This window comes from Stenella coeruleoalba (assembly GCF_951394435.1).
Source record: "Stenella coeruleoalba genome assembly, chromosome: 12".
Classification (NCBI taxonomy): domain Eukaryota; kingdom Metazoa; phylum Chordata; class Mammalia; order Artiodactyla; family Delphinidae; genus Stenella; species Stenella coeruleoalba.
In genome coordinates, this window is record NC_137158.1 from 15,488,639 (window position 1) to 15,506,968 (window position 18,330).

General features: G+C 35.5%; 1 protein-coding gene across 3 annotated transcripts in view; it reads right to left on the reverse strand.

The window, feature by feature from the left end:
* Positions 1-18,330, reverse strand: part of PHIP (PHIP subunit of CUL4-Ring ligase complex) — a 129,172-nt gene that overhangs the window by 99,123 nt on the left and 11,719 nt on the right. For all 3 annotated transcript variants that reach the window (XM_079938663.1, XM_079938661.1, XM_079938662.1), the window contains exons 5-6: positions 13,563-13,713; positions 13,368-13,466 (exon numbers count right to left, since the gene is read on the reverse strand). In XM_079938663.1, the coding sequence (XP_079794789.1) occupies positions 13,368-13,466; positions 13,563-13,713 (250 nt within the window). The remainder of the gene's footprint in view (positions 1-13,367; positions 13,467-13,562; positions 13,714-18,330) is intronic.

The following is an 18,330-nucleotide window of genomic DNA, read 5'->3' on the forward strand; positions in this document are numbered from 1 at the left end:
GTTAGGGTTTTTTGCTGTTGTTGTTTTAACTCTTATGAACAACATAACATGCTATACAATATCCAGACCAGTAGAAAAGCTGTTCCGCCTTAACAATCAGAACTGGAGGGCCCAAGACTAGTGCCTACAACTTTTGCCAGCACATGAAAGCAGAGCCCAGCTGGCAGCATAATGAATGCAAGGAGAGGCATGTGGCTGTAGACGCCAAAACCTGGAGAATTAATGTTTGTGGCAGTAGAAGAATCAAATGAGGAGGCAAAAAGAAAGAGTATGTAATTTCAGAAGGTGCAACCTCGACCCTTTTCTGATAACAGAAAAAAGGGTACTCAGATAGGAAACATCAGAGTATTTTACTAGAAGATTTTAATTTTTTAAAAAAAAATTTTATTAGATTCATTTTTGTACTATATTTTGGCCAATTTTATTCTCTGATTCTGGTTAAAGAAAACACCTGGAAAGCTCCCAGAGTTTCTGTAAATAAAATGCAAAAGTAGTTGTAACTTGTAATTAATAACCATATAAACAGTTCCTAAATTAAAGTACAAAAGAGAATGGGGCTTCCCTGGTGGCGCGGTGGTTGAGGGTCCGCCTGTCGATGCAGGGGACGCAGGTTCGTGCCCCGGCCAGGAAGATCCCACATGCCGCGGAGCGGCTGGGCCCGTGAGCCATGGCCGCTGAGCCTGCGCTCCACAACGGGAGAAGGCCACAACAGTGAGAGACCCGCGTACCAGCAAAAAAAAAAAAAAAAAAAAGAGTGGACTCTGGATAATCAGTACTTAGATTTTATTTTAATCTCCACAATCTGTGTTAATAAAGGCTCTCCAAACTTTGGAAACCTACAGAACTAAAGTGAACTACAAACATTTTACTGTGCTTTGCTTTATTGCACTTTGCAGATACTGCTGCGTTTTATTTCTGTTTACAAATTGAAGGTTTGTGGCAACCCTGCATTGAACAAGTCTACTGGCACCATTTTTCCAACAGCATTATTTTCTAAGACGTCGACATTTTTTTCCAGACATAATGCTATTGCACAATTAATAGACTACAGTACAGAGTAAACATAACTTTTATATGCATTGGGAAAACAAAAAATTTGTGTGACTTGCTTTACTGTGATATTCACTTTATCACGGTGGTCTAGAACCCAACCCGTAAATATCTCTGAAGTATGCCTGTACAAAAATAATGATAAACAGGTAAGCAAGACCATGTGAAAACAAATTCTAAAATGATTTACCTCTTTAGACAATAATTAGTTTTCCCAACAAAATAATGCTACATATAACCATGATCAGGCACTCAGAGGGCAATTTCATAGAAATAACCTTCCAAATTCACTATGAGTCCAAAAAGTTGTCTCTACATGGTGTTGGTGATTTCCATTAAATAAAGTATTGTGTGGTATAAGGTATTTGCTAACGCGTGAAATTACGTAACATTTTATTTTTGTTAAAGAATCACAAAAATGTTGGAATGAAAAGATGATGCAACCGTGCAGATCACAAAAAAACAGCTATGTAATTTTCTAAAAAAGAAGTTATGCTAAAGCCAAGAATCACCTATCTTGAGAAAATGCATATAAAGGAAGACAAAAGTCACCAGGGACTGAAGCTAGAGAGAGAGGTTCTTACTGGGACTTCAAGAATCTGATAGAAAAGAAGTCTTATCTGCTGTGCTTGTGGTGGGGAGAAAAAAAAGCTGTGGAAAACTATTATGATGTGTAGCAGATCTGGAAAATAATAGCTAATATTTACTGAGTACTTTACTACATGCCAGGCAGTGTTCAAGGAACTTTACATATATTCTCATTTAATCCTCACACATCTTTTAACATGGCTACTACTATTACCTCCTTACTGGGGATATTCCTTACCAATAACAGAACTGAAGGACAAAACGTAACTTTCCCAGAGGTGAAGCCCAGGTTTGAATTCAGGCTGTTTGGTTCCAAAGAGTGCACTCTTACCATGCTGGCTAGGTAGACAAATATTAGAAAAAAAGACTGAGAGGAAACATGCAAAAGTATTAATAACAGACAACCAGTGAGACTGGTTAATTTTTGAGCTGTTCTATTTTCCAAGTTTTCTCTATTGAGCATATATACATCCTGATTAATTTTTTATTAAATAAAGTATAGCTCAATCTACCTCGAGGAGGTCAAAAGAGCAATATGAAAAATATGAACTATCTAAGGAGATTAACTTAAATTCAAGACTGATAAAAACAGGTCCAGGGATAAAGATGCAAGGAATTCAAACTCATTTAATCATAAAAAAAAAAAAGACTAAGTATATTAAAGTATTTGAAAGTATACTACACTACAGAGAATAACCATTGCCTATTTGACCATGGACTGAATGACATGCTACAAAGAATTCACATCTAGTCTGATTCGAAAGCCATAAAATACAAAGGGCCATCAATTTTGTTTATAAGTTTTGTTTCTAAAATCTTTCCCATTAAGTTTTTTTTTTTTTTTTTTTTTTTTTGCAGTATGCGGGCCTCTCACTGTTGTGGCCTCTCCCGTTGCAGAGCACAGGCTCCGGCAGCGCAGGCTCAGCGGCCATGGCTCACAGGCCTAGCCGCTCCGCGGCCTGTGGGATCCTCCCGGACCGGGGCACGAACCCGTATCCCCTGCATCAGCAGGCAGACTCTCAACCACTGCACCACCAGGGAAGCCCTCCCATTAAGTTTTTAAAGTAAAAGATGTCAAAGGTAGTTTAGGTTCAATTTTATTTGGGAAGGAATCGTATAAGGAGGAACTTCTAACATTTAATTCTCTTTAGAGCCACAACTGAAAAGTTCGCCACAATAATTCTTCTGGGGTTACTAATATAGATATTAGTAGGAAATTACAACCAAATATTCATAATTTGAGGGCCAGAGATAATCTGGGAAATAATTCAACACAGGTTGGTTAATTTCTACAGCACCATCTGGTCTCTTTATCATACTACACCAGTAACTAGTAAGGAAGCAACATATGAACAAGACAAATAAAATGCTGAAACGGTAACTATAATGAACAAAAAGTCCCAACTTTAAAGTACAAGGGATTGCAACATTTGAAGGAAAATCCTGTAATTAGCTTTTCTGTACACAAAATAAGGGGGGGGGGGGAGGCAAGAGAGAATGCAAGAGTAAAGGGAAATAATTACCTGGGTGACATAACGCCCAAGAGAGCCTCTCTCCTTATTTTACAACTGTATCTAAAATAATTAGTATGCACAGGAGCTGCCCTCCAAATCTCTACATATTCAATTCAATGTTTAGCTGTAACTCCCATTTGAAAGACACCGTGTTTCTTAAGATTTAGCGGGTATCACAAATAAGAATAATGTCTGAAAAGGAGAACTCAAATAGTAACTGAAATAAAATACAGAAAGTGAAAAAATGATTTCAAGAGTTAAGCAAAAAATATCATAAACCAAATACCAAAATAAGCACTAAAAAAAAACCAAACAAAAAACCAGACATTACAATTACTAGGATGGTAATTTACTAGAATTTTACAATTGCTTGATTTGTATTATTCTTCCTCCTCATTTCTTTCCTGGAAACTAGTGTGATGATACAGAAAATACTACAATGGTATAATATTTTCAGTTTTAAATATTTTAAAATATTTTAATAGTTATTTCAATAAAAATTCATTTTTTAAAAAGTTAGTTTTGTTTTTTTCTCCCCAAACATTTTAATCATTCAATTTTGAGTCAACGAACATTTATAGAGCACCTACATGGGCCAAGTATGAGCTAAAGGATATAACAGAAAAAGAAAAGACAGAACTTACCATCATGGAGATTGCAGTTTAGCAGGGAAGAAAGACATGAAACAAGGACTTATAACAATGATAAGTGTCATCAAATAGAAGGTACAGGGAAATCCTGAAATATACAGCAGAGGGTCCTAAACATATAGGGCAGGAGGATATCAGGGAGTCAGGGTAGACTTCTCTAAAACACTGACATTTAAACTAAGACCTGAAAAATGAACAGCCAGAGAATGTTGGTGGGAGGGGAGAATATTCTACCTAGGTGGAGGGAAGAGCATGTGATATGGTCCGAGGCTGCAAAGAGCATAACACTCAAGCTACATAAAGAAGTCGGGTGTGACAAGCCCACGGAGCACAAAGGGGCAAGCGTCAAAGAGAGACCTTCTTGGAGAGACCAAGAAGGTCGAAGGCGGACTGCAAAGTGCTTTCTAAGCTATGCGAGGCATTTTGGGCTATTTCCCGAGGACAGTAAGTTGAAGTTTTTTAGGGAGAAAGAAGTGGGAGTAATATAGTAAAAGATTTGCTTTGGGATAACTGCAGTTTTATCTCTTGACTACAAAAAGAAAAGATCAGAAGGTATATAACTAAAAGCAAAAGGTGATTTTACAAAAGAAATCAGAGGGTTCCAAAAACAAAATTTCATTTTAGAAAAACTTAAATCAGTGCGCCAACAAGATTACAAAGGTTTTCTCACGGAACTATTTTCTCTCAAATTTAAGTATTTATCTGGCAAGATATAAACTTGAGAGAACACACCATGTTTTATTGTTTCTAGAGTTCTTATACTGGGGCATAATTCAAAAGGCTCCTATCCCAAATCAACAAATGGACACAGGTGGTAACAAGACTAATGGATAAAGAATTTCACAGGGCTTCCCTGGTGGCGCAGCGGTTGAGAGTCCACCTGCCGATGCAGGGGACACGGGTTCGTGCCCCGGTCTGGGAAGGTCCCACATGCCGCGGAGCGGCTGGGCCCGTGAGCCATGGCCGCTGAGCCTGCGTGTCCAGAGCCTATGCTCCGCAACGGGAGAGACCACAACAGTGAGAGGCCCGCGTACCGCAAAAAAAAAAAGAATTTCACAGAACAGGTAAAAAGGTGCTATATAAATGTGATATAAAGTTCAATGCATAAGAAGATCAGAAACAAAATAACCAGGGATATAACTCAGTTAGTTACTACCTCTCTTAAGTTTCAGTTTTCTCATTAATAAAGTAGGGGTATCTTGCAGAGTTACTATGAAAAGCAAATAAAACAAAACGTTTTGTAAACTCAAAGGTACTATGTACTAACATCTATATTTACTGTCCTTAAACAGTCAAATCGTCAGATGTTATAAATGCAAATTTTATTGAACAGTTTTTCTTTTATTTTAAAGACTTTTGTGGGAGATCATTTTTCCCCTACATCTCCCTTAAGGAGATGAACAAATTGCTGCTGTTTATGTAAGTATCTACTCAGCCTAATCATGGACTTCCCAGTTTTCAAGATGTCTAGGAAGATGTTTAATCCTTAACTTCAAAGGTTCCCTGAAGGAATTCAAAATAAACAGAGACTTTATGACGAAAATATAATAACTTGCTTCACTTACAAACCCAATAATCAATCTGGAAAAATATATGATGCAAACTAAAAAAGGCAATGGCTAGTGCTTCCTAATTACTACTGAAATTACTTGCCAGACACATCACAGGGGGGGGGGGGGGAGGGGGAGAAGACCTCTCATCACATCTATAACCTAAAAACAAATTTCATCTTATGACTTACAAAAGAAAATAAAACACAGCTACAAGAGCAACAATTTAAACTCACCCAAGGAAACTGTCATTCTTCAAAGTGCCTTCCCTTTTTTGGTCAATCATAATTTGAAAAGAAATTTAAGCAAAAGAAAAAAATGTAAATAATAATGTCTATTTTATATATTTGGTATTTTGGCATAATAAACATTAGCTTTATTTCCCTTAAAAACCAAAAATGCATATACATTTTAGTAGTCTCTCACAGCTACCTGTTCTTAGGAAGCAAAGAAAAGAAGAGGTGGGCAGGGGAGGGGGTAGGGAGAAGAGAGTTAACAAAACAAAAACCTGTGACAAGTGAAAACCTGAATGTCATTAACTTTTCTCGTTCCACCCCAGTTCATCAATTACAGCAATTACATACTGCCTCTTTATTTTTTACTAATGCTGATGAGCTGGGTCTATAAAGAACAATAAAATGTAACCTCTACCCTCCAGACCCTAAAAGTAGTCAGGAAAACAAATGTAAATAAATGCGTATCATACAGGGGACAGATTAAAAAACAAAAACCAAGACCCTCTCCCACCCCCCAAAAAATATATATATATACATATATAGCTAAATCAGAAATTGTTAAAGAACAACACAAATTATAAAACTATATAACTAGAAAAGCAGAAGACTAAAATCGCAGAAGAAAATGAGTTCTGGAAGAAAAAATGATTACTGAGAAAATAACAGATTGAAAAAAATATATTCAAATAAGTGATGAGTAGAACACCTAACTAAGGATTAACGTATGGATCGTGCAGAAGGCAGGAAAAGGAACAAGACTGAATAGGAAATATTAGGGAAAGAATAAATGAACAGGAAAGAGGCCACAGATTATTAGAATCTTATGCTTTACTGAATTATATGCCAAATATTAAATTAGACATTATATGCTGAAGCTCAAAGGTTTATAATAACATAAAACAATCTTTCTAATAGTTTTGTAAGAAATATAGTCACATAAGTAAAAAATTAACCCTGCAACTCCAGATCCTAGCTCAGTGCCAGATATGTTAAGAAATTAGCAGCTGCAGAGTTAAGTCAAATACAATATTGGAAATACGGCAAAATATAACAGTGAAAATGAGAAGGGAAAAGAACCTTCTCTTTAAAAACGTACTCAAGCTTTATCAGCAAAATAATTCATTTTGCTAAATGATAATTACAGAAAGAAAGGGCAGAAAGTAACATTTATTGTTACCTGCTTTGTGCCTCACTTTGCTAACTCATTTAAGCCTCCAAATAACTGGATATGGTAGATATTATCTCCGTTTTACAGATGAGAAGGTTGAGAGGCTGAAAAGTTAAACAATTTGCCTAAGGCCACACATGTTGAACACAGTCAAGATTCATACCTAATTTTAAGTGAACATTTGCTGCCTTTGTTCAAACTACTTTCCTCAGAGAAAACCAGAAATGTGGACAAGCTTTAAAACTCCTTTTAATGTACAGTACTCCCCCCCTTATTCATGGTTTCTCTTTCCATGGTTTTAGTTACCTGTAGTCAATCATGGTCCGAAAATATTAAATGGAAAATTCCTGAAATAAACAATTCCTAAGTTTTAAATTGCACACCACTTTGAGTAGCATGATGAAAAACTTTTCGCCCTCCAGGTCCATGCTACCCAGGATGTAATCATCCCTTTACCCAGTATCCTGGCCATTTAGTCACTTAGTAACCATTTGAGTTATCAGATCCTGTGGGCTATCAGATTGACTGTCCCTGGTATTGCAGTGCTTATGTTCAAGTATCCCTTATTTTACTATTAATGGCTTAAAGCGCAAGAGTAGTAATGCAGGCAATTCGGATAAGCCAAAGAGAAGCTGTAAAGTGCTTCCTTTAAGTGAAAAGGTGAAAATTCTCAAGTGAGTAAGGAAAGAAAACCAAAAAAATCCTGGGAATTCCCTGGCAGTCCAGTGGTTAGGACTCGGTGCTCTCACTGCCAGGGCCTGGCTAAGATCCTGCAAACCCAAGTGGCATGGGCAAAAAAAAAAAAAGAAAGAAAGAAAAAATCCTATGCTGAGGTTGCTAAAATCTACAGTAACAATATTCTATCCGTGAAATCGTGAAGAAGGAAAAAGAAATTTGTGCTAGTTTTGCTGTTGCACTTCAAACCACAAAAATTATAGCCACACTGTGTGATAAGTGCTTGGTTGAGGTTAAAAAAAAAAGGCATTAAATTTGTACAATAAGATATTTTGAGAAAGAGAGACCACATTCACAAAACTCATTACATTATAGGTGACCACTGAACAACATGGATTCACTTATATTAGGATTTTTTCAACAAATATTTACTATAGTATTACGTAATTGCAGGGGATGGAGGTGCCAGAGCCCCTAACCCCTGCACTGTTCAAGGGTCAACTGTATATTGTTGTAACTGTTCTATTTTATCATTAGTTATTGTTGCTAATCTCTTACTGTGCCTAATTTATAAATTAAACTTTATCAGGTATGTATGTATAGGAAAAAACATAGTATATATAGGGATCGGTACTATCTGAGGTTTCATGTAACCACTGGAGGGTTTAGAACATATCCACCATGGATAAAGGGGAACTACTGTATAGGCTTTTTAGCATTAATTGGATGTTTGTGTAGGAAAGCTGTTTTTCAAGGCAAAGCTGTTTCCTCACACGCATACATTTTTAAGAAGCAGGTTCCCTAATACTCCTTATTTCCACTCACCAAGACTGCAACCGTGCTGCAGAAGCAACAAGTAAAATAACAAACATATGGAAGTACCTAGGCAAAACAACATAAAAGATGAAAACTGGAAAATCTAGAGAGAAAAAGTTTACTTTGCTAACATGGTAAACCTAAGAAAAGTGCAAACAAGGCAATTAGCAAATGACTGCTTTAATTTAATACAATCCTTTCCACAAGATAAACATGCATTAAATGAATCTCCACATTTAACTTTAAAAACAGACTTAATGTATCTAGGTATCTCCTTTCCTATTTTCTCCCCCCACCATGTCACTTACTATTGAAGTAGGGTTGTTTATCACAGGCAAATAAATACAGAATAAACTATATCTGAAAACAGGCATAATACGGGGAAGGATGTAAGAAAGGACAGTACCAGAGATCTGTTAGTACCTTTGAAAATAAACGTGGCCATGCCAAGTACACATTCACAAATCTTCCATAGAAAATTGAAACTAGTGATAACAACGGACTAGTAGTATCTTTTGGTTTTCTTGCTTTCGAAAACATTATTAAAGGAGGTTGTAAAGGGCTGGAAAGGAGCCAACCACTTTGGTTCTCCTGCCCTGAGACTGAATTCCAGTTCAATTTTCACAATTTACATCAAATAATAGGAGGTACAAAGTAGTCAGGATTTATAAACAGGTAACAAAATACAACAGGATAAGAAAGCACTGAGATAAACTCAAGAGTTGGTTTTGAAATTATACAGGTATGGGTTTTAATATTCCAAGTGTAATGAATCGATAACCCAGTTCACTAATAAACCTTGATTTCCTAAAAATCAGTGTCTGGGGGTTTTGCTTACCTCAAAGCTATCCTTGGACCAAGTCTCTCTTCTTCCAACCACCTATTCTGTTTTTTACCTCCTACCACTTCTGAACTTTTCTTGTCCCACTGCAGTTCACCAATTACATCAATTACCTATTGCCTCTTCATTTAATACTAATGCTGAGGAGCTGGGTGTACACAGAGCACTAAAACGTAATTTCCAACCTCCAGAAACTAACAGTATAGTAGGAAAAAAAAGGTAAATAAATAGCCATGACTATGTGATAAAAGCTACAGTAGAGATTTGTATAAGCACTTAATCCTACCTGGTTACATTTAGGTTTTAAAGGATGAATAGATAAATGTTCATAGAATGAGGGACATTGCAGAGAGAAAGGGATCAAGACAAATGGCTGATTTTAAGAACTGCCCAATAGTTATACAAAGCTATAGCACAAAGTATAGGTGAGGAAAAGGTGGGAAAAGGTCAGTTTTGTGAGCCACATTACAGAGTTGAGACTATTCAAAGTCACTGGGGAAAAGGAGGCATGACATGATCACATTTGCATTTTAGAAAGTTCAGGGCAGTGGTTCTCAACTGGAGGCAATTTTACCCCAGGGTCATTTGGGAATGTGTGGAGACATTTTTGCTTGTCAAGATTTCAGGAAAGGAATTGCTACTAGCATTTAATGGATACAGGCAGGGATGCTGATAAACATCCTACAATGCACAAGACAGCCGATTACAAAAAAGAATATGTGGCCCAAAATGTAAACAGTGCTGAGGTTAAGAAACCCTGGTTTAGAGCTAAGTCCTAGGGTAGAGGAACAAGACTGGAGGCAGTAGATCAGGTAACCTGTAAGTTCTAGGAAAGCAGAGCCCATGTTCTTCTTTATCCTGCAACTCCAGATCTAACCCAGTATCAGATATAATGTAGGGACTCAATATTTACTTGCTAAGTGAATGAATGACGTAGAGCTCCAAGCAAAAAGTACCAAGGCCCAACAATGTGGCTATGGCAATGGTAATGGAAAACAGATTCAAAAGACGGGAACAGAATATATAGGCCTTACAGGAAAAAAAATCTAAGAAAGGAAAATCCAATTTACCATCACCCTGAACTTAAATGATCTTCTGAGTTACAGCAAAAAGTTCAATTAAAAAAACTGAGCAAACCCTAAGTGCAGTATGGTATTCTGGACTGGATCCTGGAACAAAAAAAGGTAATTAGTGGAAGAATGTGATGAGATATGAATAAGGTCTGGCGTTTAGTTAATAATAACGTACCAATGTTGGCGGAGTAGTTTTAAGAAATATCAGGTAATATAGGTCTATAACATTAGGGAAAACTGCGTAAGGGGTATACAGGAGCTCTTTGTGCAACGTTTCAGCAACTAATTTCTTATTTCAAAATTAAAAGTTTGTTAAACAAAACCCTATTTCCCAAATGTATCAAAACTTAAATATCTGAATCTACATTAAACATTTCAACCCATCTTTTATGAAAAACTACAAAGCTAAGGTTTTTTTCTTATTTACATTGATCCTTGGTAATACTACATTGGCCAAGGAAAGAGCAAGGAAAATTTTTAGAGGTAGCCAGACAGAAAATGGCAGAGCAATCAACAAAATAAGATACAAACGTTCATATTAAAAAAAAAAAATCTTCTGACTCATACTCTGTGATAACTTGAAACGATACACTGTATCACTATGCAGGCAAACTATTCTGCCAAAAAGCCTACTGAATTTTTCTTTCCATTACCATCTAGTCAAACTTTTATAGCAATGACAGGACATCCAAGATTGTCACCAAGGTGAACTGACGAGACATGACACTAAACTATGACTATTAATAAGTAGAGTCGTTTTGATTAGTCCAGCTTCTCTTTAGAGATGTCAAAAACTATGTGTGAGTATAAAACAAGAAAGCAGGTAAAACTGGCATTCTAGTACAGGTGTTTTTTTAAATATAAAGAACACTTCCCTGAAAATTTGAATGGGAAGAAAATTTATCATAAACTTTACAAATGAAATAAAACTCTTTCAGAAAGGTACAATTACCTGCCTGGTAATTAATTCTACTACCTCAATATATTACCTCAATATACCAGTTGTGTCACTCTGATGTGACACAAAACTCAAGATATTTTTGCCATATTTACATCCCCTATATCCACGTCAGCAATATTTACTGATCTGACTATAAATGACCTGGCCTAAAATTTTTTATCTGACTTTATAAATATTTGGTATCTTTTTCCAAAAAGTGACTAATACCAACTTTCTTGAGTAGCCAAGTGTTACTATTAGCTAACTGAGAATAAGGCATAGCATGATGGGAGTCACTGTGGCTTCACGACTCACTAAATGTGTAACCTTGGTCAAGTCACCAAACCTTTTCATGCCTCAATTTCCTTCTCTGTAAAGTAAGAATATTTCCTACCTACAGACCATTTAAGGTTTTAAAAAAGAAAATAAATGGAAAATGGTTAGAATAGTGACTAGAACAGAGTAATTACTCACATAGCAAATGTTAAGAGGGAAGTTATTTACTATCAACCATTTGTGCACTTTCATTGCCTACCACAGGGCTGCTTGACAATGCGTTGAAAGAACAACGTAACATATTCCCCTTATTATATGCATTTTTTCAAAAAGAGGATAAACTTTTCCCTAGAGGGGAAGTTCCTATTAAATTTACCTTCCCCTTCTTTCAAGAAAACTGTTCAACCTCCTAGCATAATGTTCCAAGTGAAAATAAACTCTAGTGTCTCAAATCCTTTGTTGTTTTAATAGTTGTTCGTTATAGTAAGACTATACAGAAATCATTATTTAACCAGGACAATTGTATGTTGGAAAAAAAACATCATCCATGATTACCCACCATACAAACATAGCATACCTTTGGAAAACAGGTTAAAGAAAACTATCCAGAATGCATCAGAGAAAAAGATGTAAATCGTAAAAGAGAGGGTAAGAGAGAAGACAAAGTGGGAAAGTCTAGCATCTGTTTAACTGGAGTCCCAGAGGAGAGAACAGAGAATGAAGCAGACATGATATTTTAAAAGATAATGGCTGACAATTTTCCAATGCCAACAAAAGACATTACAGATTCTAGAAGCCTAATAAATCTCAAGCCTGATAAATAGAAAAAACTGACACTAAGACACAGCACAGTCAAACTGCAGAAAACCAACGAGAGACAGAAAATCTTAAAAGCAGCCAGAGAAAAAGAGATCATCTTCCCAGCAACAGTTAGATTTAAACCCAAATATATCAATAATTGCAATATGAAGGACAAAATGTCCCAGGTGAAACACAAAATTTGTCATATTGTATTTTTAAAAAACAACTTCTACGCTATTTTTTAAGATATGGAAAATAAAAGGATACAAAAGGGTTGAAAATAAAACAACAGAAAAAGATATTCTATATAAACATTAAATGAAAGTTATACAAAACTGTAATACTGATGAATTATAAAACAGTAATACTGACTGTAATTATCCAGATAAGGAAGAAATAAGTATAATTTGGATAGGTGGAAGAAAGAGGGAGAATAACGTTTCTGGCTAGGCAGGAGGGTAGGGATAGGAGAGGAGGCTATGATTAAAACATGAAGGTCTCTGAAAGTCAGAAGTATAGACTTGGTGGTAGAGGAACTGCAACACCATTAAAATAGCATAAGCTACCTCATATACCACCTTGAGCAGAAGAGTGACATATTAAATAAGATTAAAATTACAGTGTTATGCAGTATGACCTGAAAGGGAGAGAGGGAGAAGACACCGGAAGCAATACTAGTTTGAAGGATGCTATAGTAATTCGGGAAAGACAAGGGCCTTTTCATAGTAGAGGTAAAAGGGATGAATCTAGAGGCCACTTCAAGAGGAAGACCTATCTGCATCAGTTTTCCTCCTTTGAAATTTTAAAGCCAAAAAAAAAAACATGACTACTCATAAAAATAACAAAACTATTTTTGTTTTCCATCAGTACAACTAATCTGTATTATGGTAACAGTTGCCCATTAAATCAGCCTAATGATATACATCTTAATAAACAATTTTTTGTAAAAATACCAATGAACTAATTAGCTTAGATAGGTACAATATATACAATCCATAATTACACATTATTATGACTTCTTCACTATAGATTACTATCATAAGAAAAAAATTCTGAGACCTTTTTCCTCTTTGAACGCTAACGTACATAATATGAAATTCTCTGACTTCGCAGCAAGTAAAAACATTTTTATTTTCAAAAGCTCTTTACCGAGAGGATATCAACTTGGTAATGAACTCAAACAACTCACCAATGCTGGGTGGGCTACCATAGTTAATTGGTGACTCTGGTGGTCTTCCACAATGCAATGCCGCCAGAGCAGATCCTTTCCACACAACATGCTTGCAGCCTATTAAACACATACATTTTTAATGGATACAAAGATAAGACACAAAGACGAAAAGTGAGGAAAAAAAATCTAAATTCTAATAGAAATTTTTCATACTTTTATTTGTGCGTAGCAAGGACTGTCTTCCAGCTCCTAATAAAGTTTGTACTCCAGGAACACTTTGTGGAATTTCTTGCTCAAGAAGAGGTCCTAGTCGATGACATATTTGCAGCAAGTGATCAGGTGCTAAATGTCTGTAATACTTCACCTATTATGTGAAAGACATATAAAATATTTGCTAAATAAAGTGATACAATTCTTTACAGTAAATAAACTTTAAAAAATATGGTAATTATTTCTGGCTAGTCAACATTTCATTTTACTTGGGGGAAAAGTTCACATTTATTCTGTGAAACCACTTGACTCACAGAATAAAACAGCTACCCAACCATGATTTGCCCCACTGAGGAGGAAAAATGCTAAAGAATTAATGTTACCTAAATACAGCAAGTTATAAATTAACAGATGCTAGTCAAAGCAAATACTGAACAATGAAAAAACCTACAGCATTATACCCTAAAATGGTATGTTTCAGTTTAACAATTTTCAAAAACTTCAAACAACAAAAAATCACCTAACTACAAATATAATAAACGTTTTGTATTTTCGACATTATTTTTTAAAAATCTCCAGAATAGTTCAGGATTAAAGAAACTTGATAGTTCATGTTCTCATTATAAAATCTAAAAACACTTACATGATTTCTATGCTGAATTTTATAATTTATTTATACCAAAAACCTCACAGAGAGAAAGGCCAAATTCCAACTGTTAAATGAAACAAGTTTTGACTATAAATCTACCGACTACAAAGTTTGAGCACTTTTTGGAACAACTTCAAAGTACTGCTTAATTTATGCTAACATTCAAAACCAAGATATAAAATGCTATATTTTTATTATCCATCCTGGAAGTCTTTAGTAAATAGACAATATTTGCATAATAATGTAAAGAGAATTACATCAGAAAAAAAAGTACACTATTTTTTCACTTATATTTAGGCTATCAAGTTACAAAAAATTTCTCAGTGTAGCACCGAAATATTCCAGTTCAGCCGTTTTCAAAGTGTGTTCTGTGGACCCCTAGGGATTTTTCAGGTAAAAATTATGAATAGGGACTTCCCTGGCAGTCCAGTGGTTAAGATTCCGCACTTCCACTGCAGGGGACATGGGTTCAATCCCTGGTCGGGGGCACTAAGATCCTGCATGCCACGCGGTGCGGCCAAAAAATTTAAAAAAAAATTATGAATAATATGAAGACGTTATTTGCTTTTTCACTCTCATTTTCTCATGAGTGTACTGTGAGTTTTTCAGAGGCCACGTGACATGTGATGTTCCAACAGACTGAATGTAGATGTGGATGTAAGAATCTGCCTTCTATTAAACCAGACGCTAAACATCCCCAAAAGTGTAAAACAATACCACTCTTCTCACAAATTTGGTTTGTTTAGGAACATAATTATGTTATAAAAAAATTTTACTTATATGGAATGAGTTTATTATATTTAAATGAATAAAAATATTTTAAAATTTGTTTTAATTTTTAAATGTTAAATATGAATAGATTAGAATCCACATAAACAAAGAGACTGCAATAATTTTTACTAATGTGAAGAGGTGCTGAGGTGAAGAAGTTTGAGAACTGCTACTCAAATTCACTTAGATTCTTTTTTAAAAAATAACTGGAAGCTTGTACCTTTTGACTCCCTTTACACATTTCGTCCACTCCCATGGATGAAGGGAGTTAAAAGGTACAAAACTTCCCAGTTATAAAACATTCAAGCCACCATGAAGAGCACGGCGATTATAGGTAATAATAGTGTATTGCATAATTGAAAGTTGCTAAGAGAGAAGATCTTAAAAGTTCTCATGACGAGAAAAAAATGCTTGAAGTATATATGGTGACAGACATTAACTAGTGTGGTGGTGATCATTTCACAATATATACAAATATCAAATCATTATGTTGTGCACCTGAAACTAAAATAATGTTGTATGTCAATTTCACCTCAATTAAAAATAAATAAATAAATAACAAGGAAAGTCTGAGAAAATTTCATAGCCAAGAATAGCCTAAAAAAGACACGACAACTTAAAAGAAAAGTCCACTTAGTAATGGCAATTTTAGTATGAATTCCTTATGGTAAGACAGATTTGGGGGGAAGTGAGGGATTAAATCATTCCATCTTGCAGTATCTGTTATACTCTAACTGCAAAAGACTGTGAATGATATTTTTTAAAGAATTAGCTGATATTCATTCTTCTAAGCTCAAGCCAATTAAGAGGAACCTACCTTACTTTTTATCATAATATACTATCACAGAGACAATATGTAGCCATATTGCCACACTTCGAAAAGATAATTTAAAATAATAGTCTCACACATAGCAGATGGTCAATAATTATTGGTAGAATGAATACTTCTGGAAAAGAAGTTCTAATACAAATTATACATACTACGTCTCTTTGGAGAACGCTTCTCTTTGGAGAAGCTTTGGAGAGTCACAAAAGCACAATGACATTAAAGCCTCTGAAAAATCTTGATATATCTTTTCAATTTTGTTTATTTCACAAACTTCTTTAGTTACAGAATCCTTTTTTCCCTAATATTATCATCTTGAATCAAAACATACTTTTTCAAACACTAATATGATTAAACAGAAAAAGCATTCAGAAGAAAATACAGCAGAATATAAAATTTTACAATTGTATTTATACTGTAATCTTCCCTAAAATAATTTACTTAAAAATTTAAAGTAAAAGTCTACAATATTTATAGGGTCCCTTCGACTTTCAAACTTGTACATGATAATTATTCTAATGTGACTTTTTTAAATTGATTGGAATTCTTTTTAAAGTGTTTAACGAGAAAGTTCATTACTTGTTAACTTTAGTTTTGTGATGATCCTGTTTTAGGGTCTTCTTGCAAAATACAATTCAGGTAGTGAACCTGAAAATCTTCACTGCAGAACTGTATCTTTTTAATAAAATATTATGAATCCACTTTTTCCAACTAAATCTTTCCTTGATTATCTAGTATATTTCAATTGTTCAAAATCAACTTTCATTTTAAAGTTAGGAGAGAGAATTTTATGCTTTCTGGCTTTGAGACCTTGTGCAAACTGACCCCTCTGCTAGAAATTTTTACCCTGCAGCTCCACACCTCACTCTCCTTCATGTCAGTCTATGCCTCACTGTCTTCCATGACCTGCCTCTGCCTCTTCTTTGGGGACATTCTATCTTTGTGTTTCCACAGCACATTAAACTCCTTCCCAAACATTCCTTTACCCCACTCCCCGGAACTCTGTAGTACTTATCATACCATATTAAGTGTTCTTAATATATTTTGATACCTAGACCTCAGGAGGAATCTAATGATAGCTATGATGCCCTTCCCCTCCCCCCCAAAACACATATAGGCCCTACCACTACTATGCCCTGTTTTGGGGTTCATAAGACCCTGCACTATACTAAAATTGCCAATTTACTTTATCCATGTCCTACCTAAGAACACACGGGATTAGAACTTGTTTACCTGTCTACCCAGTACCTAACATAGTACTTACAGGTAAGTGCTTAATTATTAGATAAATGAATATATGAAAATATGCAGAAAAAAACTGACTTCTCTATCTAGCCATTAAAGGGTGAGGTTCTTTAAGGTCTGAGATCCAAGAGCCCAGTTCCAGACCCTCTCTTATTCTCACTCTACACTCTCTCCCTGAACAATCTTTATGCAAAGCTTCCCAAATTTTATCTATAGCCTAGGCTTGCACATCAGATTTTCTTAAAAGACTCCCCTCCTTGGCGTCCCAAAGCCTCCTCAACTCAACATATCCAAAAGTAAACTCATGATGCTCATGCCAACCCACCACCACCAAAAAAGGTCCCTACGGTGGTGACTGGCAACACCATCTAACCAACCTAAAATCAAGAAGTCACGTTTTTCACACTGTTCATTCCTCCCTCCCACCTCATTCCAAATATCCAAGCAGTCACCAACTCCAAATGAATTTTTCCTTCCTAGCCTTAAACCCATCTACCCGTTTCTATCTCCATAATAACAATCCAAGTTCAAATCATCTTTGCTATAAACTCTCATCTTTCCCACATCCACTCATGCCTTCTACAACCTCATTCAAATCTATACTCTATATTGCAATTAGAATGCTCTTTCCAAAACAGAGATCTGGTCAGGTCACCTCTACCTAAAGCACTCCAGAGGCTTTCCTTGCTCTCTGGAGATCCAAATCCTTAACATGGTCTACAAGCCCTGAAGTACATGTACAGTCCATTACTATTTCTCTGCCTCATCTGGCACATTCCCAGCCCTACACTCTCCAGACCCCACTTCTTTCCACATTTAGACACACTGGCTTTCTTTCAGGTTCTTTACCTGCACTCTCTCCTGTCAGGCTTTTCCATGTGGTATATACTCTCAGCATTTCCCCACATCCCCTTGCCCAGATAACTCTTCTATTTGCTTCAGATCTTCCCTTCAATGAACTTCCTTTGTTTTCCTTCACCCTATTCAGTTTAGGTACATTATCTTAGGTGAACAGTCTTTGGTGACTTTTCCTTAAATTCATGTACCAGTTCGTGATTATACCTTTAACAATGTAATGATTTAATGTTTTTCTTCTCCACTTTACCGTAAACTACATGAGAACAGGGACCATCAGCTTTCATTCCTAGATGCATCATATATATACACACATCCCCAATACATAATTTAAAAAATGAATAAAAATTATTTTTTGGTACTATCTTTTTCTCAACATTATTCTTCATGAATATTAATCCATGTATTTATGGTCAATATTTAAA